This window comes from Chlorocebus sabaeus, chromosome 16 (genome assembly GCF_047675955.1).
Source record: "Chlorocebus sabaeus isolate Y175 chromosome 16, mChlSab1.0.hap1, whole genome shotgun sequence".
Taxonomy (NCBI): Eukaryota; Metazoa; Chordata; class Mammalia; order Primates; family Cercopithecidae; genus Chlorocebus; species Chlorocebus sabaeus.
The window spans coordinates 48347185-48363185 of NC_132919.1; the positions used below are offsets into that span (position 1 = coordinate 48347185).

Sequence of the window (16001 nt, forward strand, 5' to 3'; positions counted from 1 at the left end):
TCCTGCTTGGAAACCCCTCCAGCTCCTCCCATCTGCCCAGAGCGACGGATGGCACCAATGCATGCTGGCTCCCTCATTCCTGCCCAGGGGCTGTGGCTTACAGCCAGCACCCTGTACCTGGGACTCAGTCCTTATCCCCCCTCTGCTATCTGTGCTGGGAGAGGGGCTTCGGAGGGAAACAGATATGAGGACACTGGCACCATCTGGGCCTGGTGGCAGGGCCATGGGAGGTTGGAAGGCACCCACGTCCTTAAAGCCATCAGTAGCTACAGTGGGTGCCCACCTGCATGCGAAGGGGAGGCAGTTCTCAATTTATTTCAGTAAACACTTATGATGTGCCAGTGACCAGAATTTGTCTGCTCCAGCTGTTGGGTTGGCCAGATTCTGCTGGGCCCTGAGTGTGGTGGGACAACAGGTCTGTCACCAGGTGCTGGGCCATCCGGCGTTCTGCACGGATGGCTTTGCCCAGTGTTTTACTCACGGTCCTGAGCTGGGCTGGACGTCCCGAGCGCGCATGTGGTGGTCACGGGGCGCTGCAGTGTGCGCGTGTACGTGCGCACGTGTGGGTCCCCTCCCCCAGGGATGCAGCCAGGCCAGTCTCATTCAGTCTCCTCTTTACTGTGGGTGTGGGTGTCACTGTCACTGCCACAGCCACTGGGAGGGACACACAGCTTTAACCCCCGTGTGCTTAGGGGAAGGGTGGGGGCATTCAGGGTTATAAAACTAACTATATACACAGGGTCCTGGGAGAAAGCCACCCTGAGCACACGTGTCTGGGCACAGTGGGGGCTGGGGGCTGGAACTCAGGCAGGACGGACTGGGCTTGTGGAGGGGTGTGGATGGGCATGAGCACGTGAGGACATGCTGGGAGGGCTCGGGAGGTGGCACAGACATTGCCAAGGCTGCTGCAGGGCCTCGCGCAGCTTGGCTGGGTGGCAAGCTCTGGGTCTAACAAGGTTCCTCCACTTTAGGGTTGGGCCCTGTGAGAGCCACCCCCTCTGCCACCGACCAAAGTCCCGAGTGGAGAGAGAGGCTGCAGGACCAGCCTCATTCCCCACTCACGGGTGTAACCCCTTTCTTCACTCAGTCCCCAGGTCTGGAGGGCACCCAGCCTCTTCAACAGGCCAAGGCCAGGGTGCCTCTGTGGGCTGGGGGAATAAGGCAAGCGGAGCATCCACTTGGAAGGCCTGGGCTGTGGAGGGTGCTGAGGGGGACCCAGTACCCCTGGCAGAAAAGTGACAGCCCTGGTCTCAGAGAGGAGGACTGCCATGGGAAAATGTCTCTGGGACACCCCATCAGGGTGGAGACATCCCCAACCCTCAGGCATCACCCACAGAGATGGGGAGGCCACCGAGGGCTCTCCACGGAGATGGACTGGCACTTAGGGACCATCGCAGACCTATCACCGCAGTGACTTCTATAGAGACAGAGCCTGGTCATCAGGTAGAACCCACCCCAGGTGCTCCCCCAGGAGGACGGTGAGGGGCACCGCGGTGGCGGGGCCCAGAGGCGGCAGTCCGTCCTCTCAGGTGCAGATGAGTGGCGGCCCTTAGCTGACGCGGTACGTGGACGTGTTCTTGGGCTCCGTGCTGGGCACACACCAGTCGCCGGCCTCCTGGATGGTCTGGTAGTGGCGCCAGGCTGACTTGTTGTAGACAGGCAGGCGCTCCACCGAGTCCGTGGACAGGGCCTGGGGAGTGCCAGGGTCAGCCCCTCCTACCTCCTTGTGCCTTGTCCACTCCTCAGCAGACCACCCCACCCTAGCTCAGCGGCAGCCCAGCTGCCAGACACGGGGGCCTGCAAAGACCCACGAAAGGGTGGTCTCTCCTGTGTCCCCCTCCTGCCCATTCAAGAAAGCAGCTCCCTCTGAGGGAGGAGAGGGAGGAGGCTGGGCTGTGTGACCCTGAGCAAGTCACCGACCCCGGGCCTCAGTCTTCTCTCCTCTGAGCTGAATGGCAAGATCTAGGGTGTCCCCTTCCTTCTGGGTCTAACAAGTCAAGGGTTCCCAGCACAGGGGTCTTAATCATAGACCACAGACTCCCCTAAATTCCCTGAGAAGCTGTGCATGTCTGGGGGTTGAGGGTTCTTCAGGTTGAGGAACTGTAGCATTGCTTGGATTCTCAGAGTCTGGGGCCAGGGAAGGACTGGGGGAGTGGAAAGGAAGGCTCGCAGCTGGCCAAGACTGCCCAGGTCCCAGCAGCAAACCTCTTCTCCAGCTGGGCTCTGCAGGAAGGGCCCTCACCTTGAGATAGATGACAGCATCGGTCCCAAAGCCTTCCATGGAGAAGAGCTGCAGGTCTCCCTGGAAGTACTTGGCGTAGAGTCGGGAAATGGGGAGCCCGTAACCAAAACCAGCCTGCAGCGGGGCAGGAAGGCAGTGAGGATGAGGAGGCTGGCAGGGGCCTCCTGGAGCTGCAGGGACTGACGCAGGGAGGGAAGGGTATGGAGCTGGAGTCACACGGCGGGGGTCCCAGAGCTGGAGTGGGGAGGGGACATGCAGGAGGGGACACTGAGGCAAGAAGTGGGTGTGGGGTGAATGAGGGAATCATGAATATGGGAGGGAGGCTTGGGCAGGGAGAGGAGTTCTGCTTAAGGGCCAGGAGGTCAGAGCAGGCCCCATGGCTCCTTTGAGTCTCAAGTTCTCTAACAGGGAGGTGCTGACAAGTTGGACAACACTTGAGAAAGGTAGAAATTGGGGGTTTGGGAGCCACAGAGAAGAGGGAAGATGGGGGAAAGGTGACAGAGAGACATCTGACACAGGTGAGATGTGTGCAGACTGGGGAGATGCGGGAGGCGCGGGGCCCAGATTCAAGACAGGTGACTGTCATAGATGGCCACACAGGAGCTGAGTGAGCAGGGGAAGTGAGTGAGGAGGAGAGAAGCCTCCCTCAGGAGGTGGGAGGGGCTGGGGTGAAGCCATCTCACCAACGGCGTCCCCCCGGTGCCAGGCTGGGGGGTGGGTGCTGTTGAGTACATGTAGCTGAAGAGTCGCTCAATCTTCCTCAAGGGAACACCCCCACCTCGGTCACTCATCTGGGAGAGAGGGGACGTGTCAGGGATTCTCTATAGCTCAGTTCCCCCACCCTGCCCGGTACCCTGACCTTCTCATGGTCTTCCCCACCCCCAAGATCTGCCCACCATGTAGGAGAAAAGGAGAGCCCATCTCCTGGCAGGAGAGAAGCCCCCACTACTGCTCCCTGGTCCCCAAGGTCAAAGGGTCACATACCTTGATGGACAGATCTTCCTCACCCAAGGCCACCATGACCTTGATGGGTGGGAGAATGAGGCTGGACTCATGGCTTTCCACAGTCGCCCGCATGGCATTCTGCGGAGGGGCAGAGGTAAGAGAAGCATGGGAGAAGCCAGCCCTACCCACGCTCCCCACAAAGCACCAGCTCCCAGCCTCCTCACCTTGAAGAGCTCAAAGAGCATGTGGTAGAGGTGGGAGGGGACGTAGACCATGTGAATCGGCTGTTTGGAGTTGGCTGCTGCAGGGCAAGTCAAGAACAAGGGTCAGGAAACTGTCAGGAGGTCACCACTCAACCACCTTACCCAAAGGAGGCACCCCTCCCACAAGGTTCTGAGTACATGGCTACCCAGCAAGAGACTAAATCCCCAGCCTCCCTTGAGCTGCGGTAGCCGGTGACTCATGGAAGTGATGCATTCAATTCTTGGGCCCTGCTTTCCACACCCTTGTTCTCTTCCTCCAGGCTAGAATTGAATCGGGGTGGGGAGCCAGCCCTGACCTCCCCAGCTAGAGGCTGGCGAGAGGGAAACCTCCCTCTTAAGTAAGCCACTGGTATTGGGGTTCTAGGAAAGCAGCCAAGCTGATACACCATCTAACATGCCCCTCCTCCCCATCCCTGTTGAGTTACCCCATTTTATTTCCTTCCTGTCACTCGTCATGATCTGAGATGGTCTCGTTTATTTACTTGTTAATTGGCTGAAGGCCCCATTTCCCAGTCTTCACAGCACCAAAAAATGTAAGCTGCATGAGAACGGTGACCATTTCTGTCTTGCTTACTCTTTCATTCATTCATTCACTCAATTTCTTATTTGCTCGCTCTGTCACCCAGGCTGGAGTGCATTGGTATGATCTCAGCTCACTGCAGTCTCAGCCTCCCGGGTTCAAGTAATTCTCCTGTCTTAGCCTCCCAAGTAGCTGGGATTATAAGCATGTGCCATCATGCCCAGCTAATTTTTGTATTTTTAGTAGAGACAGCGTTTCACCATATTGCCTAGGCTGGTCTCAAACTCCTGACCTCAAGTGATTGGCCTGCCTTGGCCTCCCAAAGTGCTGAGATTACAGATGTGAGCCACTGTGCCCAGTCCAAATATTTATCAAATGAATTAATAATGCAATAATAACTCTGCTTCTCCCCTGTCTAGAAAACAGTCCATCTCCTCACTCTCCATCTCACCTTGCCCTGCTGTGTCCCCAGCCCCAAGACAGACACACACATAGCCCCACTCACTCACCATTGATCTCCTGGATCTCCAGGTCAGGCGAGGCCATGTAATACTTGTCACACAGGAGCTTAGCCATGTCGTAGGCATCTGAGAGAAGATGGGGTCATTCAGGGCATGGGTGGCCCACCTAGCAGGCAGTCCTCTTGACACTGACACTGGGGACCACCAGCATTAAACCCATAGCACCCCTCACTGAGGAACAAGTCACCCTCTGGCCAGGTAAGCTTGGAGGGGTCTCTGGGACTCCTCTGCGGGCCAGGCACCATGGGAATGGCTCACCTTTAACCACCTCAGAGACGTTGCAGTTGGGGTCAATGCTGCCAATGTGTTTGGGATGAGCTGGGTTGGTGCTGCCGTCAAAGATGAGGGCTGCAGGCAGGAAGGGAGGGTGTGTTGGCTGGGCTGCAGTCTGTCCCAGTGCTCCCTCTTCCCCTGGGCTCTCCTCCTCTCTCTACTTTCACCTCCAATGCCTCTGTAGGCTTCAGTCCTAAAGCTGCCCCGCTCCCCTGCTTCTGTCCTCCCTTCCCTGACCCCTGACACCTCCAGCCCTGGCTCAGGCCGTTTTTAAACCTTTGCGTTGGACCTTTGCAAGCCTGAAACAGACATCTTTTCAGAGGTCTCTCCCCACATCACATCTCCACATTGCATTTATTCTTTTCTTTGACTATAACATTCTAAGAGAACTCTTACCACCTTGCTTTGGAAATTATTTGAGCATGAGGAACTTGTTTCACTTATGACTGGCTACAACTTCTCAAAAATCATAGTGAATCTTCCTGGAATAAGAAACTCTAAACAACAAATTGTTTTTGAACATAATGAGAGTTTTTATGAATACTAAATTAAACATTCTTTTAAAGATGTGACATAATTTTACATTTTGCAAACACTGAAAACAAAACGTTTTTGAAATGGAAAATGAATGAGAAAGAAAAATTTTATTTTTCCATGTTGGAGCCATTAACTCCAAAGTTACTGGAATAACTACTCAAAGACTCCTTCTGTGGGGTTCTGAAGAGTGGCCTAGATCCCCTCAGCAGCCTGGCCCTGGACCCCAGCACCGCCCCCCACGCCCCGCCGCCGTGGCCGGCACCCACTGTGCTGGTTGATGAGCATGCGGATGGAGATGCGGCTGAGGTAGAAGCGGTCCAGGAAGTACTGGATGTTCTGGTTGGAGACGGGGTCATCACCATAGGTGTCCTTGTACTCAAGCACGCCTTGTGCCATGGTGGGCACCACGTCGTTGTGCCGGTTCCGGATGGTGACCAGGGCATCAGTGAACCTGTGGGGCAGAGCAGGTGTTCACATGGTACACCCCCAGACTCCCCTCCGTTTCTGACTCCCCTCTCCACGGTGTCTTCACCTGCTCCACCCTTCGCCATCTGATGGACTCCCAGTGCCCTCCCTGCTCCTCCCAAAGCCCACTCTGATTTTTTAGCTGCCTGCCGGCAGGCTTCCCACTTAAAAACCCAGAGTTCTCATCCTCCTCAGGGCAGGGCCTGGGTCTTGCCCACTGGGCTCAGGGAACAGTGAGAATGGAGTCCATGTCTCTCCCATCAAACTTGGGGCTCCCTGAAGCAGAGTCTGTCTCCCGTCTCAGACTGGGTGTTCCTGAGGGCAGGCGTCTTTTCTTCCATCCCGCTGTACTTCTGCCCCAGGGGCTGCAACCCCAGATGCCCCTGGCCAACACCTGCCTTCCTGCCCCACCCAGGGCCCCCACTCACTGGCTCAGGGTGCGATGGTCCTCGGGGTCCTTGTCCAGGAACTCCATTATGTCCAGGAGGCTCTGGACATACCTGTGCGGGGGCGGGAGGGGACACAGCCTCAGCTTCAGGTGGCTAGCCCCTCCTCACCCACTTCAGCTGGGCCTCGCTCTTGTCCTGCTCCTACGCGGGCCCCACACAGAGCTGCCCACAAGCCGCCTCACTATTTTTCTCCATCCATTTCATTTGTATGTGAGTCTCCCTGACAACCCAGTCAGTTATGCAAGAAAACTTCAAATGTGCTGGTCCCCCGTTTAGCACCTTTGCTTTGGAATCCTAGAATAGTCCTCTCAGAAGGGGCTTGGAGATGATCCCATCCAAGAGGCCTCACAGATCAGGAGACTGAGGCTGAGATGGGGCGGGGAGACTGGACCTAGCGCCTGCAGTGGGGGAAGGCAGGCAGGTGCATCAACTTCTCTGAACCCCAGCGTGGAAACGGCTCCTAATGCTTCTCCCCCCAGGGTACTGCTGCATCCAGTGGGACACAATGGCAGAGGGGCCGGCACACGGCCTCCCAGAGTGACCCCTGACAGAGTGGCCAGCACAGGGCCTCCCAGAATGACCCCTGAGCTGGGGTGCTCTGGGCCAGGCACCTGCCTAGGCAATTGGATTCTAAAATGGCAGGTGGGAAGGACCCAAAGGTGGGGTAGGTGTGCCTGGCTCTGTTCCCAGGTGGGGCTGGGGCCCATAGAGAGTCCAGAGAAGCTCTCTACTGCAAAAGGCCGGGTAGGAGTAGGTGATGCCCTGTCGCCCCTCCCATCCACAGGCCTGATGGGGAGGCCAGTTTTCCCTGGGCTGTGAGAAGAGCTTGATGCTCTAAAAAAAGCATCAAGAACCCCTGAACTCAGCCAGGTGTGGTGACTCACACCTGTAATCCCAGCACTCTGGGAGGCGGAGGCGGGTGAATCACCTGAGGTCAGGAGTTGGAGACTAGCCTGGCCAACATGGCGAAAACCTGTTTCTACTAAAAATGCAAAAATTAGCCGGTCATGGTGGCGCATGCCTGTAATCCCAGCTACTCAGGAGGCTGAGGTAGGAGAATTGCTTGAACTTGGGAGGCAAAGGCTGCAGTGAGCCGAGATCGCACCACTGCACTCCAGCCTGGGCAACAGAGCGAGACTCTGTCCCCCACAAAAAAGAAGCCCTGAACTCAGGGACAGCAGCAGGCCTCCTTCTGCAAGGGAGTCAGACCCACCTGTGGTGGCAGATGGTACCAAGCTGGAGCCACTGTGCCCCATGCCCTGGGGAGCCATGACCTGTTTCCCTGCTAACATGCCCAGTCTGTGGCTTGTTCCTTTGGGGAGGGCAGGAAGAGCCTCTCTCTGGCAGAAACACTTATAACCAGGAGGAAGGGGGGGCTGCCTAGAGCCCTGCAGCAGCGAGGGTCCCAGGGGCCCAACAGTGTTTCTAGAAAAGGCCCCACCACACGAGGACTCATTCCCACGTCCACAGTGCTCTGACCTTCACTGTAACCTGTAACAGGTACGACAGGCAGGAATCAGTCCCACGCACAGCCTCCCCCAGGGAGGCGTGAAGAGGCCCCATAGCTAGTAAGTGGGATGAGGAAGTCCCGAGTCTCCAGCGCTCTTGCCACCCCAGGGTGCTGATTCTGCTCAACTCTCACCTCCACGCTTCTGTTCACACAGTGCCCTCTGCACTGTGAATGCCCTGCTAGGAATGCCCTTCCCCTTAAACCTAGCGTCTGCTGCTCTCGCTCTTGCCTGGCAGAGGAGAGAGTGAAAGAACGAGCTCTGGACCCAGAACTGGCTCTTTAAGCACCTGGAGCTGTGTGACCCTGGGTAGGTCAAGGAGCCTCTGTGGGCCTGAGTTTGCTCGTTAGGAAAATGGGGATTGTGATACGTATTTACTGCTTTGCGGTGAGAATTCCATGTGACGATTAGCACAGTGCCTAGCACATAGTGAGCACTCTCTAAATGCTTGCTCTTATTATGGCTGGTGGCTCAAACATCCTCGACAGCTGCGTGCATCCTCTGAGCCCCCAGGCGGCATCTGATACTCTCCCACTGCTTGTAGGCTCTGAACCACAGCATGTTTGAGCCCCTATGCCCTGGAGACCTGCCCCACTGCCACAGGAAGGGGGCTGTCTCAGGCCCAGAGCTCACCGCCCACCCCTCCCTACCCAGAGCTCTGCACAGAGCCGGAGAGGAGGAGCTGTGGCTGCTGAGGGCGCTGGGGGCCCTGACAGCAGAAAAGATCAGCCTTCGTCTCAGCCCCCAACACCATCCCTGCCACCCCACCCAGCAGATGATCAGGCTGGCACTCCTAAGACCTGTCTCCCTGGAGAATAACATAGTGACCACTAACGCCCACCTGTGCCGAGTCCCACACAGGGTCTCTCCTCTGCCAACAGCCCTGATGAACACAAGGTATTTCCCTTTTTTTGCAGATGAGACCAGCACTGAGAGGTTAGGTGATATGCCCCAGGCCACACAGTAAGCAGCAGGCTGGGATTCAAACCTAGCTCTCGCAGACTCCAAGTCTACACCACGTGGCCAACAGCCGACACTGGCCCTGACGGTGATGCTGCTGCTGAGGGTGATGGTGGCATTTACTGGGTACCAATGGCCAGGTCCACCCTGTGCTTCCCTCCTGCCCCACTTTCACCTCCGCAAGAACCCCGGAGGTAGGCACTACTGCTGGACCCATTTTACAGATGAGGAAGTTAACATGCAGAGCTGAGATTCTCTCTCCCAGGCCCACATGGCTCCGAATCCCTTGCTCCCTAAATGCACCCAGGATAGACCTTCATGCTCATATAATTCTTACGGGAGAGAGGGCCTGCATGCAGGCAGTGCTAGGGGCAGGTGGGGAGAGGAGGGAGAGGAGACCCATTGCAGAGTGGGGCCTGGGACCCCTTCCCAGGGGGCAGGTGGGGATGAAGCAGGTGGGAGCTGGGAGGCTAAGCCACTTCCTGACTGTGCTGGTCGGTGGGTGGGGGTGGGCACGGTCAAAGTCCCAGTCTCACTTAGGGAGAGTGCCCCAGCTGCTGGCACCACCCCTTTTGTGGCTGCTCAACAACCCTAGAGGGCAGAAATGGGACCTGGTCATGTGGCCACTGAAGTGGAGCAAAGGGCACCGGCATGGAGTGACAGTGGGCAGCGCCTGCCAGCCTCTCTCACAGGGCCAGGGCTCCTCCAGGGCAGGGGGCCCGGGCTACTCTTAAAATGGAGGGGAGAGGATGAGGATTTTCCCAGAGGTCCCTGGCCTTGCCCTGAAGCCCCTTAGGGGCCTGGTACACCAAATGTCACCCTTGGGCCGGTTCTTGGTCCTAAGAAGAGAGATTGGGGATTAGTGGTGTTGGCCTCTGGGCTGCCCACCCCTTGCAGGCCAGAGAGAATATATAAGGGAGACCTGAAAGCAGTGGTGCAGTGACAGAGAGGCACCAACAGACGGGAGAGGCACTGCCCCCACCCCTCCCCGGGCCTGCAGGGAGGCTGGGGTCTTTGGGCCTGCTGACCTCTACAGTAATCAAGGCCCCCAGGAGTCCCTTGGTGAGATTCGGAGCTCCCAGGCCCAGCCCGAGGTAATGTGGAGGTCCACCCAAACCCTGCTTTCCAGGGCTCCGGAGCCAGTCTAGAGCCCCAGGATTGGGAAGGAGGAGGTGTGGGATGCATGCAGAAGCGAGGGGCCTTGGTGAGAGTGTGGGGCTGAGAATGGGCGGTGGGGGCGGGAGCAGAGGGTGAGCGAGTGTGGGAGGAGGGCCCTGCAGCCCCATGTGGGAGCAGAGGGGGTGCGGAGCCAGCGGGGGAGTGTGTGTAATTGTGTGCATGTGGCATGTGCGTGCCTGTGGGTGTGTGTGAGGGTGTGCCCTGTGCACTCATATCCACAGCTGCTGGTGAGCAAGGTGTGAACAAGGGAAAGGCTGGGGAGGGGGTGCTCGCTGCACCTGGGGGAGAGGTGGCAGTGTCCTGCCTCCGGAGCCTCTGAGCCAGGCAGGTTTGGGTTCCGCTGCTGATTGTGCCCTAAAGAGGCCACCGAGTCCCTCAGGTCCCCATCTGCAAAATGGGGTTCACAGGAATAAGCACCTCGTGGGCCTGGGTGTACAGAAAAGGAGATGATGCCTCGAGTACATGCGTAGTAAGTGGTCGGTTCTGCTCCGGCCATGCAAGGAGCAGCTGACGGATTTGGAGAGCTCATCTGGCTTTAGCAGGTCCTGGGCACCCAAGCCACACCCTCTGTGTGGGGTCCACACACCTTGCTGACAAGCAAGGGAGGTTTGTGCGAAGGTGCCGGCCATATCACCTCCCACTTACAGCCCCCACAAATATCCTGTTAGTGATAGCAGTGAGTCATTGTCATTTGATTCTACTCGGCGGCTCCTGCTTAACCCTGCATTTTCTGGAAGCACATCCCCAGGACTCCATGCCTGGAGAGGAGCCGGGGTTGTCCCTTTCGGTCTCTAACAACACCAGCTGTCAACAATTCTGTAAAGTGAGTTCTGCTCTCCCACAGACTTGAAACATGAACTTGGAAATCTCTGACTCCACATCACCGCCCAGAACGCAGGCTCCCTTCTTTCCCTTCAAGAATCCAGTCTCCATATAACAGCTGGGTTCGAATCCCAACTCCACCATCTACTCACTGAGTGATCTCAGATAAGTTTTCTTCACCTCTCTGAACCTCAGTTTCTCATCTAGAAAATGGGATGATAGCAAGGACTACCTCATAAGGTTGTGAAGATGAAATGAGTTAATATGTGTAGACACTTAGGACAGCTCCTGGGACACAGCCAGCCTTTGGAGGTGTTTGCTTTTGTTATTATCATAATTTATTACTACCTTGCCCAAGAAACCACACCACAATGACATCATCTGTGGGCTGGAGGTGTTGCTGCCTGGCAGCCTGGGGACGTGGCTTGTGTTGGTAGAGTTCTGCACACTTTTCACATCTAGCACTGGCCTTTGGCCCTTACAAACACAATGGGTCCCCATTTTACAGATGAGGAAGCTGAGGCTCAGAGATGCCATATGGCTTGCCCAGGATGAAGCTTCAAAGTCATGCATGCTGAGGCCAAACCTGGGACTTTCCCTCCCAGTCCAGTCTCCACCAAAACAGGGCCCACTATTGCAAGTCTGTCCAGTTGAAATAATGTATCCGGGTTATTTAGAACCAGGAATTCTCAGCTTGCCCACAGTGACTCTGCCTAGAACCTCTCCCCAGCAGAGTAGAAACTCCATTTCTGTGACCACAGATGAACCATGACCACTAATAACTGCATCTGCTGAGGGTTCTTGTGTTTTCCAGAAAAGAGGGTTTGCTCCTTACTCATCAGACTCAGGCTAGAGGCCCTCTTGCCAAGCTCCCTGGTAAAGTCTCCCTTCCTCCTCTCAGGCACCTGGAACCTGCCCACCTCCATCATTCCAGCTGGCAGGCTGTTCCTCCTGGAGAACGAGGTCTCCACTCTCTCACAGGCAGCCACCTCAACCCTGTCGGGAAGTCCTTCTTGTCCTCACACTGCAGTCTCTCTTGCTGCAGACAATGCTCATTCTCTCTGGAAACATTCTTGGCAGGCTGTCTCTTCAGCATGTTGGGATGCTTTAGCAATCCCTCGGCCTGCTCTCCTCTAAGCTGAATCTTTCATTGAGGAAGTGTTCTCTCTTGTCTAACTTCATTCCCTCCCACTGTTACTTGACATTACTTGCAAGCTTTGTGGAAGAATGTCAGGCCAACCCCTTATCTGCGTCACTGATTTTTCAGGAAGGGACTCTGCAGGGGCCCCTGGGGGAGTCATGGGAAGCTCAGCAGCCCTGTGCCCTCCTCCTGCATCCCTCAGCTCTCCCAGGAACACGGTGTCCAGGGAGGGGCCTGAGAAGTTCTGCCCTGAAGTCAGGGACCAGGTGGAGAGGCAGCCAGGTCAGGCAGCCGGATAGAGCCAGAGGAGGGCCAGGGAGAACAGATGGCACCTTCTGTCTCCTTCCCACCACTCCACACCACCCACAGTGGGAAGTGTTGGTTGGCTCAGAGGTCCTGGACCTCCGAGAGGCAGGGCACAGCAAGGGGTGACCTGGTTGGGTTCCATGAAAATCAGGCTCTGTGCCTCATTCCTCCGCCCCTTCTTCACAGCCCACACTAACAGCACAATCTCCAGAAAGTCAGTTCCCAGCTACATTAGCCAGGCCCCTTCCTGTCTCCACACCTTTGCCCAGCCTATTCCTTTAGCCTGGAATGCCCTTCCCTTCCTTGTAGCTCTAAGGTTGCCTAGGTACCCTGGAAGGTCCAGTGACAAGTCACCTCCTCTGCATGTCCGTGGCAACTGCCCCACAACGTGTCATTCAACCAACATTCAAGTATCCACTACACTCCTGGCCTTGTGTGTACAACACTACCCCTCACCATATCTCATTTAATTACAATAAGCCCCATATCCACAGGTCCGTGCATAGAAAACAGTGCGGAAAGGCACCACTACATCTGATGAAACTGAGCTGTGTTCCGTTAGGGGGTGGAGGGGAGGGGTTGGCAATTTCTTCTATCTACTATTTTGCGTTTTCCAAGTGTCAAGTGACCCTGTTATACTTCCACAATAAAGGAAAAGTATCAATGTTCTTTTAAAATAATGTTTGGATTCCTAATTTAAATAAAACGAACTCTTCCGCAGCTCCCTGCTCCTAGCACTATGCTGGACTCAGTTCACCCTGCCTGCGTATTATTTTTCCTTCCAGATCACAGGCCCCTGAGGGCAGCTGCTGTGACTTCGCATGGCTTTAGGCTCAGAGTACATGTGGGCATGTGCTCCTGAGTCTACAAGGAAATCACAGCCATATCATACTGCAAGTCCAGAAGAACCAACAGAAGATTTCCGCACGGGTGCCACCAGAGTCAATGAGGATTAGCTATTTTACATGCCCAGTGACAAGGGGCACCCTTGTTTATTCTTCATGTGACTGGCCTTTGGCTAATTTCATCCAGTTACTTAACTTGAGTTCTGGAGTGAAGCCTGCTGAGCCTTCCCTCTGTTCCTGCTGCAGTGCGCAATAAACTTTTGGTCTTTGCCCCTCCAAAGCTCTGCGGGAAGGCACTGTGCCATCCCTGTGTGTATCTGAGTATTTTCCAACATCCAAAACAGTCTGTCTTGCAGCTTGGGTTATAGAGTTTATTTGAAAACTTGCTTCTTGTTTCTGTTTCCCAAAAAGTTACCCCCAAATAAATACTGCCTAACAGCTACTCGAGTTCCAGCACTGGGCTGGTAGCTAACGCTGACATCAGCCTAACTTGGGGTTTTGGCTGTGAAAACCATGTTTTCCTGGGTGGATCCTGGGTTTCCAAAGAAAGGTGGGTGGTAAGAAGAGGGCTAGACATGGAGACTAGGAGCTTGACCTCAGTCCTGCTTTGGCCTCAGATTCCCATGTGACCCTAGGCAACTCCAAGCTCTTGGGGCTTTGGTGTCTCCTGTCTGTCCCCACCCCACCCTCAAGGCTGCTAAAAGCTTGGAGACTCCATCCCTGAGCCTAGGGACACTGGCGATGGAGTGGGAGGTGCAGGGACGGAGCCAGGGGTCTCACCAGCTCTGCACCAGCTGCACAGAGGGTGTGCTCAGCACCCGGTCGGGAAGCAGGTTGATCTCCTTCATGATGTTGGCCAGGCGCACGGGCAGCTCCTGCCTGAGGAAGGTGAAGGAGGTTTTCTCACAGGCATTGCTGGATCCTGGCAGGAGAAAGAGACGTGAGCCACAGAGCCACAAACTATGAAAGCCAAAGGATGTCTCGGCCAGGTCAGCTAAACCCTTCATTAACTGGGGGTTCAGAGAGCAACTGACCTGCCCAGGGGCACACAGCAAGGCTCCCCATCCCCTGCAGAGCTCAAACACCTACACCCTATGCCTAATACTTCAGGGGGTGGCATCCTCTCCTCACCCCCAGCTGAACCCTGCCTGCCTTTAACCACAGTGGACAGGGCCACTACTGGGCCCATTTGGAAATGCCTCTGGCCTCAGTCACCTCACTTCTCTTTCCTTCCCTCCCAGCACACTCACTTTGAGGGGCTGATCCCGGAGGCAAAGGAGCCTGGGAAACCCATCCCTACCTAGGACTGGGCTCTGGCTGAGGGGGACTATGGCCAGACCACCACTGCGGTGTCCCAATATTGTCTCTGGCCAGCCCACCTCACCCAGCCTGGCCTGAATGCCCATGTGGGGCTGCTGTGTCTTAATGCCCATCCATGAGGCAAATGGGCCCAAGAACAGGAGTCCAAATGCCACGGTCCTTGTCTGGCATCAAGATGGAGAGGGTGGGGGCCCGAATAAGGCCTTGGCCCAGGGTCAGAGGCCCTGGGTTCCAGTCCATCAGGCTCTGCTTGCAACTCTGTCACCCAGGCCATGCCATCATCCTTTCGAAGGTCTCAGTTTCTCCCATAAAACTACAAGTTGACCAAACTGTACTGTGAGCCCCCAACAGCTGTGGTGTTTCTGTAATAAGGGTGCAGTTTGTAGGGACAGCGGCTGGGGGCTAGGAGTGGGCCCAGGAGGCTTTCCTACATGGGGGAGGCTCAAGACTCAGACAGGGCAGGGGTGCAGGCAGACGAGTCCTGAGGAACAGGTGCCCTGTGTCTCGGCTGCCACCTCCCTGCTCCCGTCGCACCATTGACGCAGCTGCACCCCAAGCCAGGCACTATCAACTCAACTCTTGAGAAACTGCCCTCCACCCGCAGTCCCCAGCTGGCACCATGGAAATACCACGTAGACAGACAGGGCCCACACAATGCCCGTTTCAGCCGCCACATTGGCACAGCCTCCCTCCTGCCCCAGGGCCACCCCCAGAATGCTGGTAGTGGGCGATCCTGACCTAGCAACCCTGGGGCAGCCAAGGGAGGTATAGGCGGCTTGACTCCACATCACGGTGCCTGGGGCCCCTGCCCAGCTCGGGAGAGACTGCCAGGCCGGAACAGATTTGATCTTCAAGTGTCCTTGCCTACTGGGGCAGCTAGGGTCCAGCTCCTGCGGGTGGATGCCTACCAGTCAGGGCACTCTGTCCCGCTGGCATCTTCTGAAAGAGCCCCCTTCCCCAACTGCCCCTGGCTTAATCTCACCCACTGCCTAGGGGTGTCTGACCCTTCGTGCCCAGTCCAGGTCTCTCTCCAGATGGCTGCACCTCTCAACCCTGCCTCCTCACTCCCACCAACAGACCCCCGGTTTCCTCTGGTGGGAGGAGGGGCTCCTACTCCTCCAGTCATGAGGACAACTCCCATTAACCTTTTAGCGTTTGGATACCACCCTACTCCCTTCCTGTAGTAATATCGCAGCTTCACTGCCCCCAACTCTTCAAGACCCCTCATGTAGCCAAGGAAGAAACCTCGGGACCGTCCTTGTAAGTGCCCCCCCATTCCCATCAACAGCCCAGTCGAGAGGCCCCGGCCGGTCCCTCCTTCCCCATTAACTCTTTCCTGCCTGTACCTTTCCAAACAACCCTTCTCTGTCACTCGGGGCCTTTCTTCTCCTCCGTCCCCCCTGGCCCCCGGCTGCCCCTCCCGGCGCCCCGCGGGCCTCCGCTGCCAGCCGCCTCCCGCCCACTCCGTACCGAAGTCCAGAAACTGCTTCATGGACAGCGGGGACGGGGAGAACTTGCTGAAGTGCTCTATGTACTTGGGCGCCCCAGCCAGGGACGCATTCTTGAGCAGCGCCCAGACCCAGCGCATGGCTGCGGCGGCCGCGACTCGGGTTGTGGTCCCTGCGCTGGCAGCCCTCGCGCACCGTTCGGCCCAGCGACGCGATTCGGCCGCCTCCTCCCTACCCTTGCCCTGGCGAGCGCTCCA

General features: G+C 56.5%; 1 protein-coding gene across 3 annotated transcripts; it reads right to left on the minus strand.

Annotated features, from left to right (window-relative positions):
* Positions 1 to 597: 597 nt before the first annotated feature.
* Positions 598 to 16001, minus strand: PDK2 (pyruvate dehydrogenase kinase 2). 3 transcript variants are annotated; one of them, XM_008011536.3, is made up of 11 exons: positions 15767 to 16001; positions 13757 to 13898; positions 6195 to 6266; positions 5568 to 5752; positions 4750 to 4839; positions 4480 to 4557; positions 3412 to 3488; positions 3227 to 3325; positions 2926 to 3033; positions 2243 to 2356; positions 598 to 1690 (listed from the first exon to the last, which is right to left on the minus strand). In XM_008011536.3, the coding sequence occupies exons 1-11, from the start codon at positions 15882 to 15884 to the stop codon at positions 1550 to 1552; spliced, it is 1224 nt and encodes a 407-aa protein (XP_008009727.1). In that variant the 5' UTR covers positions 15885 to 16001; the 3' UTR covers positions 598 to 1549. The 3 variants fall into 3 exon arrangements, with proteins under 3 accessions (XP_008009727.1, XP_072861066.1, XP_008009724.1); XM_073004965.1 differs by lacking the exon at positions 15767 to 16001 and adding an exon at positions 15442 to 15465; XM_008011533.3 differs by lacking the exon at positions 15767 to 16001 and adding an exon at positions 15035 to 15187.